This window comes from Ochotona princeps, chromosome 21 (genome assembly GCF_030435755.1).
Source record: "Ochotona princeps isolate mOchPri1 chromosome 21, mOchPri1.hap1, whole genome shotgun sequence".
Lineage (NCBI taxonomy): Eukaryota > Metazoa > Chordata > Mammalia > Lagomorpha > Ochotonidae > Ochotona > Ochotona princeps.
This window is the reverse complement of record NC_080852.1, coordinates 36,087,086-36,103,721: the sequence shown is the minus strand read 5'-3', so window position 1 is coordinate 36,103,721 and position 16,636 is coordinate 36,087,086. Positions and strand designations below refer to the sequence as shown.

The 16,636-nt window shown below is 42.8% G+C and overlaps 1 protein-coding gene across 6 annotated transcripts in view; it reads right to left on the bottom strand.

The window, feature by feature from the left end:
- The window catches only part of TMCC1 (transmembrane and coiled-coil domain family 1), a 147,962-nt gene that overhangs the window by 47,172 nt on the left and 84,154 nt on the right, over positions 1 to 16,636 (bottom strand). Inside the window, exon 1 of one of the 6 annotated variants that reach the window (XM_058679053.1) lies at positions 6,881 to 6,919. The exons of the other annotated variants lie outside the window; for them this stretch is intronic. Within the exon in view, the coding sequence (XP_058535036.1) occupies positions 6,881 to 6,904 (24 nt within the window). The 5' untranslated portion in view covers positions 6,905 to 6,919. Of the gene's footprint in view, positions 1 to 6,880; positions 6,920 to 16,636 lie in introns of those variants that run through there. 6 annotated transcript variants of the gene reach the window in all.

The window sequence follows — 16,636 nt, the reverse complement described above, 5'->3', positions numbered from 1 at the left end:
CTTACCAATAATGCAATGTTAAATCATTAAGTTCTGAGGCGGTTTTTAATATAGCAATAATTTTTTTTAAAGACTTATTTTATTTTTATTACAAAGTCAGATGTACTGAGAGGAGGAGAGATGGAGAGGAAGTGGAGCTGCCGGGATTAGAACCAGCGGCCATATGGGATCAAGGCGAGGACCTTAGCCACTAGGCCACGCTGCCGAGCCTGCAATAATTTTTTTTTAAAGATTTATTATTATTGGAAAGCCGGATATACAGAGAGGAGGAGAGACAGAGAGGAAGATCTTCCATCCGATGTTTCACTCCCCAAGTGAGCCGCAACGGGCCGGTACGCACCAATCCAATGCCGGGAACCAGGAACCTCTTCCAGGTCTCCCACGCGGGTGCAGGAGCCCAAAGCTTTGGGCTGTCCTCAACTGCTTTCCCAGGCCACAACCAGGGAGCTGGATGGGAAGTGGAGCTGCCGGGATTAGAACCGGCGCCGATATGGGATCCCGAGGCACATTCAAGGCGAGGACTTTAGCCACTAGGCCACGCCGCCGGGCCCAATATAGCAATAATTGACAGCAATATGATCTACCTCAAAATGGCCTCAATTAACTGCTAGGCACAGAAAACAACACATTCCTTATATAGTTTCTCTAGAAAAGTTATCACATAATTTTAAGGTAGCTGTTTCTGGCTTAGCAGTCAACTATTCCCTGCAGTTTTAACTTGGCTACCAGGAAACGGGTTCAGGTTCATTCATGCAGTAATCAGAATAGCAAGAAAAACCATGGGAGTTTGTTTTTAACTGTGGGTTTATTCTACTGTCAGCTACAATTTATCAGGAAAAGTTCTACCGTCTCAATCTTTCATCCTCTGACTGATCCATCAGAGGAGATAATACAAACATGAGTGGAGAATGGAATGACAAGAATACATCTGGAAAATGAGAATGCCCTATAGCAAAAATTTTTGCACAAAGTTATTCTAGTGTAAAATTCCAAAAAAGGTTAAAATGGTCTTAGAAACCAAATATTTTGCCAGCAATCAATATTCTATTCAGAGTAGCCTACCAATCTGTTTGCATATTTTCTTTAAAAAACAAAATTATGAGGGCTGGCACTGTGGTGTAGTAGGTTAAGCCTCCACCCACAGTATCAGCATCCCAAATGAATACTGTTCAAGCCTTGGATGCTCCACTTCCAATCCAGATCCTTGCTTATGGTCTGGAAAAGCATAAGATGGCTCAAGTTCTTGGGCCCTGCACCATGTGGGAGATCTGGAAGAAGTTCCAGGCTCCTGGCTTCAGATATCCCCAGCTCTGGCCACTAGGACCATTTGGGGAATGAACCAGTGGAAAGAAGATCTATCTTTCTTTCTGTCTGTAATTCTTCCTTTCAAATAAAAATAAACCTTTTTAAAGAAGGAGTTCCTCATTTATAAAGCTATATCTATCTATCTATTTATTTATTTATTTATTTATTTGAAACACAAGGGGGGGCAGGAAGGGAGGGAGGCAGGGAGAGAGAGAGAGATCTTTCATCTACTAGTTCACTGTCCAAACAGACCAGGCTGAAACCAGAAGCCCAGACCTCCATCTCGCTCACCCACAAGGATGGCAGGAGCCCAAGTACTTGGGGCCATCATTCGCTGATTTCCTACGGACATCAGCAGGCAGCCAGAACATGAAGCAGAGCAGCAAGGACTCAAACCGGTGCTGTGAAGTGGGATGCTGACCTAACAAGTGGTGGCATACCCGCTGCACTACAATGCTGTAATAAAATAAAAATAAATCTTAAAAAAAAAAAGAAAAAAATAAGATGATAAATTGTGATATATTCCCCAAGATATCTTGCATAACAGTAAAATAAATGGATCAAAACCTGCTTCAATGTTGCATGACAAAAGAAAGGTTAAAGGGCTGGAGCCATGGTGCAGCATGTGAAGTCACGGCCTATGGTGCTGGCGAGGTAAACAGCCACAAGGTTGAGTCTGGGCTGCTGCACTTCCACCCAGCTACCTGTTAATGTGACTGGGAATGTAGCAGAGGACGATCCAAGTGATGCGCGCTTGCCACCCATGCAGAAGACCAGAAGCTCCTGGTTCCAGGCTTAGGACCCTAAGATTATAATGAAAGTGAAACACTCTCATTGTCTAGTGATGTCATAGCCATTGTTGTCCAGCACAAGGCCCTATTCACATGTTTGTGAAGATTCTGGTATATACAAGCCTATGCACTACCTGTCATATCAAAGTCTAATGCACAATTAAGAAAAGTCTTTCTAACATTTGATGAAAGCAGATGAGTTCTTGGTTTGCGTATTTACTGTATCATACTTTGAATCACTATTTCAGCGGAGTTAACACAGGCAGGGCCTTCAGGAGCTGTCCAGACTCACGCACTACCGTAAGATGGCAGCTCTAAATGTGCAACTTTCCCTGAGGACCTTTCAATGTGACAAAATGTGGCGGCAGCACAGAGTGATCTGTGTAGGCCTATACTACTTTGCATAATTATGCCTTAGTTCTCGGGCCCGGCGGCGTGGTCTAGCGGCTAAAGTCCTCGCCTTGAAAGCCCCAGGATCCCATATGGGCGACGGTTCTAATCCCGGCAGCTCCACTTCCCATCCAGCTCCCTGGTTGTGGCCTGGGAAAGCAGTTGAGGACGGCCCAATGCATTGGGACCCTGTACCCGCGTGGGAGACCCGGAAGAGGTTCCTGGTTCCCGGCATCGGATCGGCGCGTACCGGCCCGTTGTGGCTCACTTGGGGAGTGAAACATTGGACGGAAGATCTTCCTCTCTGTATATCTGACTTTGTAATAAAAATAAATCTTTAAAAAAAAATAATTATGCCTTAGTTCTCAAAAGCAAAACTCATGGGCTTGTGCTGTGATAAAGCCAGCTAAGCCTCTGCCTGTGGTGCCAGCATCCTATATGGCTGCCGGTTTGTGTCCTGGCTGCTCCACTTCCTATCCAGCTCATTGTATATGTCCTGGGAAAGTAGTGGAGGATGGTCTAAAGCCTCAGAACCGTGAACGCATGTGGGTGACCCATAAGAAGCTCCTGGCTCCTGGCTTTGGAACAGCTCAGCTCCAGCCACTGAGGTCGTTTGGGGAATGAACCAGCAGATGAAGATGGTTCTTTCTGCTGCTCCTTCTCTCCGTAAATCTGATCTGCCTTTCCAACAATACACATACATACATGCATACCTACATACACACACACAATGGGCCAGCAGTGTGGCAAAATGAGTTAAATCACTCCCTGCAATGTTGGCATCCAGTAAGGGCACAGGTTTGTTTTTTGCTTGCCTCACTTTTGATCCAGCCGCCTGCTAACGGCCTAGGAAAAGCAGCAGAATATGACCCAAGTACATGGCACCTGCAACTCACCTGGAAAACCCAGAAGCAGCTCCTGGTTCTTGGCTTTTGCCTGGCTCAGTTGGAGAAGAGAACCAGTGAATGGAAGATCTCTCTGCCTCTCTCTCTGTAACTCTGACTGTGAAATTAATAAATAGCTCTTTTTTTAAGGTGTGTAAAAGTGGACTTAGTGACCACCTAAAACAGTTCCACTTTCACAAGCGATCAAAGCCCTAGGCTGAGAAACATTAGTCAATAATTCCTATATTTCAAGACATGAAAAAATATAGAAACTCCAGATTTGTATTCTTCCCTTAAAAGAAAACAAGTTGTCAGTTCTCACATTTGGCTCCTCAGTTCTAATTTAGAATGCTTCAAAAGACACTTTTCCTCCCTGGTGTCATATTAAATAGGGATATTGGGCCTGGTGAAATAGCCTACTGGCTAAATCCTTGCCCTGCATATGCTGGGATCCCATAGGGGCGCTGGTTTGAGTTCTGGCTTCTCCACGTCCCATCCAGCTCCCTGCTTGTGGACTGAGAAAGCAGGGGAAGAAGACCCAAAGTCTGGAGACCATGCACCCACGTGGGAGATCCAGAAGAAGCTCCTGGCTTTGGATCAGCTCAGCTCTGGCTGTTGTGTCCACTTGGGGAATGAACCAGCAGACGGAAAATCTCTCTGAATCTCCTTCTCTGTAAATCTGCTCTTCAATAAAAATAAATAAATCTTTAATAATAAACACGTAAGTAAATAAATAGGGAAAACAAGACCTGGAATGGACCTTTATATATCATTACACAATTCTGTTCCAACAGCAGTTACTGATTCATAATCTGTTTTACATCAAAAGTGGAAAAAGATCCTTTCACAAATAGTTCCTATAGCCATTTGTAACAAAAACCAATAACTTTTACAAAATCACAGCTCAGTGTGATTCTACAGGAGCTAAAGGAGCACCGTTTTTAAGTATGCAGCCTTTTGGTGACCTGACTTGATACTGGAAGAGGGATAGTCCAGATGATAGGCAGAATATCTCTTTGTACACTATTGCCAAACGTTAGGGGTTTAATTTGCGTTTTTTTTTCCCTATTTTTTTTTATTGTATTCTTGTTGACAATCTTTACATAGTTAATTATGGTAAAAAAAGGTTCAGGGGGTATAGGGAAGTAGGTAATACTATTATGTCCATATTGTTTCCATCATGTATCTGAGGTAAAGGGGGATATTTTTTTTTTTAAAGATTTATTCATTTTATTACAGCCAGATATACACAGAGGAGGAGAGACAGAGAAGAAGATCTTCCGTCCGATGATTCACTCCCCAAGTGAGCCGCAACGGGCCGATGCACGCCGATACGAAGCCGGGAACCTGGAACCTCTTCCGGGTCTCCCACACGGGTGCAGTGTCCCAATGCATTGGGCCGTCCTCAACTGCTTTCCCAGGCCACAAACAGGGAGCTGGATGGGAAGTGGAGCTGCCGGGATTAGAACCGTCGCCCATATGGGATCCCGGGGCTTTCAAGGCGAGGACTTTAGCCACTAGGCCACGCCGCCGGGCCCCAGGTAAAGGGGGATATTGAGGGAGAAGCCCCACCCAGTTTCCCACCCACCCCAAGTCCCGGATGTGGGGCATGCTCTGAGATCCTTGCTCAAGTGGTTTTAATAGTTCTCCAGTTTAATTTGCGTTTTTGACAGAAGTTGGTCAGTACACAATACAAACGTGAGCTTGCTAGTGATGATCTGACAATTAGTTTACAATCTTCATGTAAATTTTTCTCAATTTCAATTTCCTTTCACATCAAATAGTTTCCAATGAATACTTTTGTGTATAAAGATTCTAGACACCTAAGTCTCATTTCAGATTCCCTGATTTTAAACACTACACAGAAATGGAATAACTAAATCCTATTCTTGGCTCCTCCTTTAACACTATCCCTTCACTTTTTTCTTTTTTTAAAGATTTTATTATTATTGGAAAGCCGGATATACAGAGAGGAGGAGAGACAGAGAGGAAGATCTTCCATCCGATGTTTCACTCCCCAAGTGAGCCGCAACGGGCCGGTACACGCCAATCTGATGCCGGGAACCAGGAACCTCTTCCGGGTCTCCCACATGGGTGCAGGGTCCCAAAGCTTTGGGCCGTCCTCAACTGCTTTCCCAGGCCACAACCAGGGAGCTGGATGGGAAGTGGAGCTGCCGGGATTAGAACCGGCGCCCATATGGGATCCCGGGGCTTTCAAGGCGAGGACTTTAGCCACTAGGCCACACCGCCGGGCCCTCCCTTCACTTTTTAAACCTGGGTGTCTATGTATACACATACACACAGAATCAGCACACGGCTCTCTCAATACAATGCTTCTCAACAGACCTTTCCTCTAAATTCCAGCCTGCCACATCCAAGAGGCAGAGCAATGAAAACAGTTCAAATCTCTGTGATTATTGAGATTTCTTTTGTTTACCTGATATTCAACTACTTCCCACCGCCTTGAAAATAACGAGGGCTCAATATAAACTAGTGTCTTTCTCCTTCACACATGCATCTCAGATCAGTTTTTCTACACTCCAGTCCCAATCGATTTCTATACAAAAATTCAGTTGGCTAATCAGAATTAGAGTTCAAAGTTCTTTGCTTTCCCTGTGCCAAGTGACGACATCTCCACCAGCTAAATTCCATCCTAAACATGTCCACTGCATGATAACTCGGCAGCAACAGCTTCAGGGCAACAAAAGAAGCTTGAACTTTATACTTGTTGTGAAAAGGCAAGAGCACATGGTAAATCAGGGAATAAAAACTGTCCTGGTTCTTTTCTTGTATTTGCTCTTTTTCTAGAATGACAATTAGGGTTTTATTCCCAAATGTTTCCCAACTAACAAGTTTCCAACTGCAGCAGTGATGAAAAGCCTGCAAAACTCATTAGACAGTATGTACAGGTACTGAGTTGCCACGTTGCACCCCATAAATACAATGTCCAAATGTCAGGTAAAAATAAAGTATGTCAATAAAAATTACTCCAAGATGGGCCCAGCATGGTGGCCTAGCGGCTAAAGTCCTCGCCTTGAACATGCCAGGATCCCATATGGGTGCCGGTTCTAATCCCAGCAGCTCCACTTCCCATCCAGCTCCCTGCTTGTGGCCTGGGAAGCAGTCGAGGACGGCCTAAAGCTTTGGGACCCTGCACCCGTGTGGGAGACCCGGAAGAGGTTCCTGGTTCCCGGCTTCGGATTGGCACAGAACCGGCCGTTGCGCTCACTTGGGGAGTGAATCATCGGATGGAAGATCTTCCTCTCTGTCTCTCCTCTCTGTATATCTGACTTTGTAGTAAAAATAAATAAATCTTAAAAAAAAATTACTCCAAGGCAAAATCAACTTAGAAAATAAAGACAGCTCCAAGGAGCTACAATCACAGTTTCAATATGAAGCACACACAAGACACTTGCCTCCATCACATGTAGAAATTAACAACATGCCTTTAGATGGTCACAATAAGAATTCTACAACCTCACAGTTTAAAGCAAAGTGTCCTCCACTTACCTCAGGTCCCCACTGTAAGTTCATTACCTCACTGGTTGTCTGTCTGTCCTCCAACTCCCCAACAAAATCTCAAACATATCCTCACACACAAAGGCAAACTACTAAATGACTGCTATATGACAACACCCAGCTCTTCTGGAAATAAGTTAGTAAAAAGGGATATACTTTGACCTTATTAACGCAGGGCACTATTTCACCTCACCTCTGACATCACCATTCTTGGACTTAGCACCCTTCTGCAAGTCTATTTTAAACTATCATGGTCAATAATTTTAATCCCATTGCTAACACTTTGTCTTTCAAGTCAATCCTTGGTAGTATAAAGAAATCAAGAAGAACTGGATTAGAGTGACGCTAAAACTAACTACTGACTACTGAGGTTTCATAACCAGTAAACATTAGTTTCTTTATCATCTAAAGAAAGATATGGTATCCTGTGCAGAAGCGTTTTGAGACAAATGTGTTATGAGCACTTAAGAAAAAGTTGTAAAAAACGGAATTGAAATATAAGTTTGTTTTAGGAAAGCGGGAAGAGAGAAAGAAAGAGAGAGAGAGAGAGAATCTTCCATGTAGTGCTATTTTTAGTTTTACTCCCCAAACGGCCACAGTGGCTGGACAAGGCTGGTCCAAAGCCGTAGCTTTCTGTAGGTCTTCCACATGAGTGCAGGGCCCTAAGCACCTGGGCTGTCTTCTGTACCAGTCCCTAAAACTTCTCTGCTTCTGCCTTGCCCTCTCTAACTCTAGCTTTCAAATAAACAAATCTTTTTAAAGAAATTTAAAAAGGACCATCTTAACCCTGATCTCCCAACATAACAATCATGTTAACTGAGTTGTCAGCAGTACACCTCTGCCAGTTCTACAGACACTGCTCTGGAAGAAGAAATCACTCCATCAGCAGAATATCTTCCTACTCTCAGTGAGATATATGACCCTATCCTTTCCCCGCATACCTGGATCTGAGTTACCTTTATCATCTGTGACACTAATATCTTCATCAGCACAGAATTGTTTGTGACTCATTACATACATCCCTGCAAAGCGTTAAACACTATCTGAGAGACAGATACGCAGAAAGCACTCTGATTGACTAGTTCACCAGCCAGATGCCCACAACGGCCTGGGGAAGGCTGAGGGCTCAAGTCAGAAGCCAAGAACTCAATCCTGTACGGGTGGCAGGAAGCCAAACTACCTGAGCCACCACTGTTGTCTCCCCAGATGTGCATTAGCAGGAGCTAATATGGAAGCTGTAGCCAAATATGGAACGTAGGCGCTCTGCTGAGGGATGTGGGCATCCTAGCTACTAGGCCAAACACTGGCTGTCCTACAAAGAAATTTGTTCGCTTGTTTATTTAAAATATTTATTTATCTCTATTGTAAAGTTATATATACAGAGAGGAGAGACAGAAAGATATTTCATTTGTTGATTCACTCCCCAAGTGGCCACAATGGCTGGAGTTGCGCTGATCCAAAGCCAAGAGCCAGGAGCCAATTGTGGGTCTCCCACGCAGGTGCAGGATTCCAAGGATTTAGGGCATCCTCAACTGCTTCACCAGGCCACAAGCAAGGCGCTGGATGGGAAGTGGATTAGAACTAGCGCCCGTATGAGATCCCAGAGTGTGCAAGGCAAGGACTTTAGCTGCTAAGCTACAGCGCCGGGCCCACTACAAAGAAATTTAAAGAACAGGACCCAGCACAGTAGCCTAGTGGCTAAAGGCTTCACCTTGCATGTACTAGGATTCCATATGGGTGCCGGTTCGTATCCCAGCTGTTTCATTTCCCTTCCAGCTCCCTGCTTGAGGCCTGGGAAATCAGTGGAGGACAACTCAAAGCCTTGGGCACTTGCACCAGCGTGAGAGACCTGGAAGAAACTCCAGGCTCCTGGCTCTGGATCAGCTCAGTTCTGGCTGTTGCAGCCACTTGGGGAATGAAACAACAGATGGAATAATTTTAACTCTGACTCCTCTCTGTAAATCTGACTTTCCAATTAAAAAAAATAAATCTTCAGAAAGAAATTCAAATAACAACAATAAAAACCACAGGGTAAGCACTTGCATAACAATTAAGATGTTAACTGGGTGCAAATCCTGGTTCACTTCAAATCCTAGCTTCCTGTTCATGGTCACCTTGGATACCTGCCAATCACACGGGATACTAAGGTTGAGTTCCGGCTCTTGGCTTCAGTCTAGCCCAGCCCCAATAGCTGTGGGCAATGAGGGGGCTAACTAGAGGATGTGAGCTTTCTTGGTCTCTGCCTTTCAAACAGAGGAAACAAATAACAATAATAATAAAAACACTAAAAAACCAAACGAAAATACCACTTACCACCAGAATCATATCAGAACTATACTCTCCTGGAGAAGACATTTTTTTTTTTAAGATTTATTTATTTTTATTGGAAGGGCAATAAAAATAAAAAATAAATCCGAAAAGAAAGAGAGAGAGAGAGAGGAGAGAGAGAGAGAAAAGAGAAGGTGGAGGGAGAGAGAGGTTAAGAAACAACCAAACTAGCTAACTAGTTAGATTACTGAGGTTGAAGATTTGGCACTAAGATTCAGGCATACTGGAAGCCAAGTTTTTTGAGATAGTATTCTCTCTGGAAGATCTGAAGGGCAAGAACAAATGTAAGCGCTGAAAGCTAAAGGTTGGTTCTGCTGACTGGCTGAAATAAAGAGCAATGTGTTAATTCCCTTCTTGTCAGGACTTTCGTGGAAAACGCAAAACCAATTCAGAATTGTTCCATAAAACCCTATGTGATCCAGAACTGCTTCGTCAGTGTGAGAGTCCTTTATACAAAGAGCCAGCAAAGCCCTGATGTGCTTTGGTGTCCCTCCAGGAAGTCTCCTTTGGAACACTACATTTCACTCACTCATTCACTCACACTGTTAATTTATTATTATGTTCTTCAGGTTTTATACTAGCTCAAATAGAGAATAAAACAATGATTATGTTGCCAAAAAGTTGCATGGAAATAAACCCAAACATAAGATGATGGAGACTTTAAAATATCTAGCACAATACCTGGCACACAAACATTAACAAATGTTAGTTATGACTATTTAATTGTAACCATGTGACTGACCCATCTAACATGTAATTCAGTAGTTTACAGTACAGTCATTGGTGCGCACTGTTAGATTTGCCAATCACCAATGAAAGAATACATCAGCCAAATCTACAAGGAGAATTTAGATGGATTTTATTTCAGGGAACTGGTCACGGACTTTACTTCCACCTGCAGTGGAAAGGCAGAATGAGCTGCAAAGGAGAGAAGAGCCAGGAAGGGTTGTGCAAGGGGCTCCTTTGCCTCAGGGGACCACCAGAACTGCCTTCTGGGCTACAGCCTGGGGCCAGGCTTAAAGCAAGTTCCACCCTCCTCCCTTTACTTCAGTAACCATCATGTAGCATCATCACAACTTTAGGACAATTTCATCCCCCTGAAAAAGAAACTCTGAAACTTAGCCATGGCTTTATTCTCACCTCTGCAGTGGCTCTGCTCACCCACTAACCAACTTTATGTCACTACTGATTTGCATTACTCTGTTTTATACAAATGGAAGCAAGCAGTATGTGACCTTTTGTGTCTGTTTTCTTTCACGTAACATGTTTTTATGGTCCATCCTTTGCTTTAACATGCATCAGTACAATATTTGAATACGTTATTAAAGTGAAACATTTTGCTTGTAAACCAAATAATCACTTGCTGACCTAAACAATAAACATTTATTTACTCAAGATGTCGTATCTAAAATAGACCTATGCCAGGAATAGTTCTCTCTCATAATCCAGTATGAAGATGTTTCATTACAAAATAAATATATTGAGTTCCCAACTCGAAACAATTCCTCAAGTTCAGTTTTGCAAATGCCCACATAGGGAGACAACATTTAGCCCCGGAGTTAACATGCCACTGGTCCACACAGCTAAGTGCTGGGTTTGACTCTCAGCTCTGGCCCTGCCAGCAGCTTTCCGTCAAGTCAGACCTAAGAGGCAGCAGTGATGGGGTTCCAGACAGCATGCGAGGGACCTGGACTGAGTTCCTGGCTTCACTCCAACACCAGCCACTGCAGGGTCTGGGCAGCAACCCAGTGTGCTTGCTACCCTGGCATCTCCCACCTACTCTTACTCAAAATGCAAACAGAACAATGACAAATCAAGCAACAGCAAAGGGAGAGAGTAAAACAAAAAACATGCAGGCTTAGACATGGGCTCTTACTGTGTGTCTCTGAGTTTATCATTAAACACAAACACAGGTTCAGAGAGAAGTACTCAGTGAACGATGATGTCAGAAACCAGATCTAGGTGTTTTGTTTTCACTTGTTATAAAGTCTCACTGATAAGATCTGTTTTTTTTCCCTCTGCTATTGTCCTCTGTCCAGAGAAACTTAAAGCACCCATTGTTTTTCTGATTCGAGAACACAATTTGAAGACTACATTGCAAGGAAAAACATTCTTTCCTGGTTTAAGATTGTACAGGATAGTCCAAAATGAAACTAATATGACCCACAAGAGAAAAGAAGACAAAATATGACACTGCTGTTGATTTACCACAAGGTATTCTCTATTCTCACATTTAGAAGAGCCATGTAGGACAGGTGTATCGGTGTATCTATCCCTAAAATAAAGAACTGGATTATGTCATTTTTAAGGTCACTCTTATGTCTAAATAAAACATGGCTTTCTCTTTGATCCTTTCGAAAATAGGCATGGGAAGCCTGAGGTTAAACAGAAGGAAGTCAGCATGGTTAGGGTTTGACTCTTGATTTCATCCCTGCCTCCCCTGGGGATACCGGGTAAGTGTGCCTCAGCTCTCACCTGGAGCTCCCAAAGTGTCGGCAAGAAAAGGCAAGGGAGAATGAAGGGCTGAAGAGTGTCTTAGAGCCTGGAGAGTGGAGGGAGGAGAGTTCAGAGCTTGGGACTTCGTTCTTTCAATCCTTCACATCTATGGCTACCCAGATTAGGCCCCATCTGCTTACAGTCTTACAATGACATCCAGAAATAACATAAAACTTGAATGTCTCACATTTTTATTTTTGGCAAGAGATAACAATGACCCAATGACCCCCTTGTTATATCCCCAAAGCTAGCAAACTGATGTCCAAAGAGAAAAAAAGGGACAATATTTTTAAACATTCTTGAATATTAATCACAAATCCTTCTTGTACCAAAAGCAAAGAAGAATATTTCATACATATTTTCCCTTAGTAACTAGACATTTCTATGGAGTGGTAATTATCAAGATTGTTTAACATACTTTTTAGCTTTCTCATTATGTTATTCTCAGCAATTTAACCCCGAAACACACTGGCAAAGAAAATGCAAAGACAGATAAGTCTGGCTGTTAGCTACAGCAGTATTTGTGAAATCAAAAGCCTTGGGACCACTCAAAAGTCCAGGGAGAGGGGTGTGATCTGATAACCTATGGCCCAATACCACAGTGGAACACCAAACAACTTTATAAAAAGAATGAGGATTACTTTTGCATGCTGTGATGCTAAATACATACACTAAAACAGTATATGCCATTTTTCTAAGAATATGTGTGGAGAGGAAAGGAAGAAAAAGGATAAATTTTTAGTGACTTTAAAAATATATTTATTCAAAAGTCAGCGTCACAGAAAGAGAGGGAGGGAGGGATGAAGGGGGATAGAGAGAGAGAGAGAGAGAGAGAGAGAGAGAGAGAGAGAGAGAGAGAGAGAGAAGAGAAATAGAGTGATCTTCCATCTGCTGGTCATTCCCCCAGCTGGTGCAGTGGCAGTGGCTGGGCCAGGCTGAAGCCAGGAGGGCAGGGGTACTTGGGCTGCCATCTGCCATTCCTAGGCCATTAGCAGGAAGCTGATCTGAAGCAGAGCAGCCAGGACATGAACAGGTGCCCATATGAGACGCTGCTGTCACAGGCAGTGGCTTTACCTGTTATGTCACAATTTCAGTCCCCATAATTTTTTTTATTTAAAACAAAGCACAGCTAGATAAAAAGGTGCCCACTGGAGGGAGAAAGAGTTAAGTGGACTCTGAATATATCAGACTTCTCTCAATATACATGGCTTGATAGAAGTAGTTTTATTGTATTTGTTCCTTAGAGACAAAAACAACTATAAATATTAAGCTATTTTCCATTGCTGACTGGTACTGCACAGCAGTGATGTACCAACTCAGTACTTCAAAAGGCCTTTAAGTACTATTTCCCACTGAAAGAAATCCTGGTTCCTTGGCAAAACATACTCCATACCAGATCTGGTACAGGAGAATATAAATGGAAATATCTAGTTTCCTGGTTTTTGTGATTACATAAACTGCTGGGGTCATGTGGAAAAGACCACAGGTAATTTCCATGAGCATTATTCATAACCCCAATCACTTTCTTATATAGTGCAGAGATTAACTGACTTATGCAACATATGCAACATTTTTTTCTATAAAACATCATTCAGCTGAATAAAGGATCATACCGGAAAGTGCTACATATAGTCTATTTATATGTCACTTTTCTTGCCACAGGGCGCCCTCCACAAAATGCACACCGAGACTGCAAGCTGACAGTGTATCATGGAAGATACTGTCTGCCCTGATGAAGCTTTCCTTCAGGCAGGAAATACAGGAAACTCAAAACAGTGACAGTGGCATCATGGAAGATAATACAGAGAATATAAATGAGAGACAATAATCTAGTGCCACCGATTCACAATGTTTCTTTAGTGAAATGACATTTAAACTGAGACTGAGGGGACAGCATTGTGGCACAGCAGGTAAAGAGCTACCAAATGCAACGCTGGCATTAGAACTAGTTCATGTCCTGGCTGCTCCGCTTCCGATCAAGCTTCAGGTTAACAGCCTGGGAACGCAGTGGAGAATCACCCAAGTGCTTAGGCACACACCTCGGAGACCCAGAAGCAGCTCCTGGCTTCTGACTTCAGCCTGGCTCAAACTTGGCCTATTTGGCCATTTGTGGAGTGAACCGGGGTTGGAAGACTTCTTTCTCCATCTCTCTCTTTCAAATTGTATTTTAAAATCTTAAAAAAATATAAATAAATAAATCGAGATCCAGAGGACACTAGTTTTTGTACGCCGCTTTCTTGCTGGGAATAGACAGCGGGATGGAAGACTAGGAAGAGGGAACAAGTGTGAAGAGAGCTGGTTGAGACCAACAGTGTAAAGAGTCAAAGATGAAGAGGAAAGTAGGTCACAAAGGACCTCCACAGTTCACATTAGAGAATTTCAACTTTATCCTGTGAAAGCCAATCAAAAATTTTCAGCAGAAAAATGGCAAATTTAAATGTGGAGCACCTAGGACGGACCTGACTGGGTATATGATACAGAAGGCAAGGAGCCCAGATAGTTAGAAACATGCTGTGGCAGGCTGGGTTATACACACTGGGATACAGTTTGAGTTCAGTCACATTAAATACTAGACAACTATGAAATATTCCAGAAGAGACGTCAAAGAGGCAACTGTCTCATTTCCTCATTTTCACATTCAATCCATTACCAAATCCTTCAAACCCACCTGCTTTCATCTCTACTGTTACGTCTATTGCAAAGAGCATCATCACATCAACACCTCCATCAAAGCCATACTGAACTCTGGGTGACCTTTTAAAACATGAATCCGATCTTGTTATTTCCAATTTACATTTTGCTGAATTTCAGAAGAAAAAACAAAACTCCTCATCATTGTCCTCTCGTCCACCCCAAATCCCCGATATGTATCCTCTTCATCTGTACCACTGTTCTCCCCTGCTTAAGGTGTCTTTGCACTGTTTTGCTTTATTCCTCCTCACTGCCAACACTCTAACCTTCTGCCTTTACATCTCATCTCAGATACCATCTCATCAGCTCTTCTAAGTCACATGATCTCGAGCATGAGGTTTCCTTGGGTTCATCCAGCTCTGTCATCTTGTTTACTGTGATATCTACGTGTTGAGAACAGCCTTTTCCCTAAAGTCTTTCCTTGACTGCTACATTCTATGTCAAGTTGATTTTGAATAAGTGTTTCCCAAATGAATTAAATAAATTAATTAATACAACATATATGAAACTTCGGTTCGGCGCAGGAAGATTTGAGTTAGAGATACTAATCCAGGTATCTTCCACAAATGAATTACAAAGGAAAGATATGACCCATGGGAAGTATACAGAGATTAAAAGATGGCCTAAAACAGGGTCCTGAAGAAGGCAAACACTTAAAAAGAACCATGAGGAAAAAAAAGACAAAATGGATGGGCCAGATAGGAGGAAAATCAGAAAAATTTTCGAAATGCTAGATGCTATAGAATACTCTTTATCAGAAAGGTAGTTAGATCTTAAGGAAAAGCATGTATTCAAATCATATTCAGTAATCATATTTATTATGTGGCTATCACAATCCAGGAACTATGCTAAGAGCTGGGATACAAAATTTAAAGAGAAAACAGGTCAAAGACTGTTTTCAATGTATCAGTAACTGATACAATCTTCTCTAATTGTGCCTAGAATATGTCTTAATCTGAATGTTAATTATCACAGCTGTCGGGAGGATTGAACTAGATCTTGTTCAGGAGTGCAGAGTAAAATCTGCAGCACAACAGGAATTCAATGAGGCGGCTATCACCTCCAAAGCATTTAAGTTACTTCAAAGTAGCTTACAGACTCAGGTCAGTGCAAGTCAGTCACCAGGCAGGACTGGGAGAAACCCTGCCTTTCTCCTGAACACACAAGTTCTTGGATTTATCTTACTCCAGAGCAAGACCTTCTGGCTTTTCTAAAACTAGTCAGAAGGAAACATACAGTATCATAGCACCCCCCCCCCCTTTTTAACGTTCTCTCTCTGTGTCTCTTAGGAAGGAAAGGAGCTTTTTGATTTATTTATTTTTATTACAAACTCAGATACACAGAGAGGGGAGAGAGACAGAGAGAGAGGAAGATCTTCTGTCTGATGATTCACTCCCCAAGTGAGCACAACAGCCGGAGCTGAGCCAATCTGTAGCCAGGAGCCAGGAACTTCTTCCAGGTCTCCCACACAGGTGCAGGGTACCAAAGCTTTGGGCCATCCTCGACTGCTTTCCCACGCCACAAGCAGGGAGCTGGATGGGAAGTGGAGCTGCCGGGATTAGAACCCATGACCATATGGAATCCCTGAGCGTTCAAGGCAAGGACTTTTAGCCACTAGGCCACGCCGCCTGGCTCGGGAGCTTTTGTTGAATGACATGTATCCTTTGGTATCTCTAGCACAGTCAAGTAGCCTGTCAGTGTTAAAATAAAGAACAAACGCAAACTGAAATGAAAAAGCAGACTCTTCAGAAACCTTAAACAAGAGAAAAGTGCTCAACTATTTCTCAGTTTCTAATTGAGAACATGAGAGTGAAATACCATTGACCATTAGAAACTCATATTTTGCATGCCATGAAATCCAACCCCCAGAACAAATGCCTTCTTCCTCCCAGTACACACTGCTTTACACTGATCCCTCCACTTAGGTCGCTGAGCGAACAGTAGTGACCAAGGCTCCAGTGATCACCAGCAGCCTAAAGAAAATCATTTTGCTTGTTTTTTTTCTTTTCTAACAAACTGCTGGTTCTTTTGTCCAGACCCTGTGGGCAGGAGGGCTGAAAGCCTTCTGCCAGTCATGCATGCTTACCAAGCAAAAAATAAAAAAGATATCCTTCTAAGCTGACATGTTCTAAAAGCAAACTACAGATTTTAGATTCTTAGTATTCTCAGTGAATAATCTATGCACTACAGTACATTAACAGACTAGAAGCTAAAACAATAACTCTAACTAAC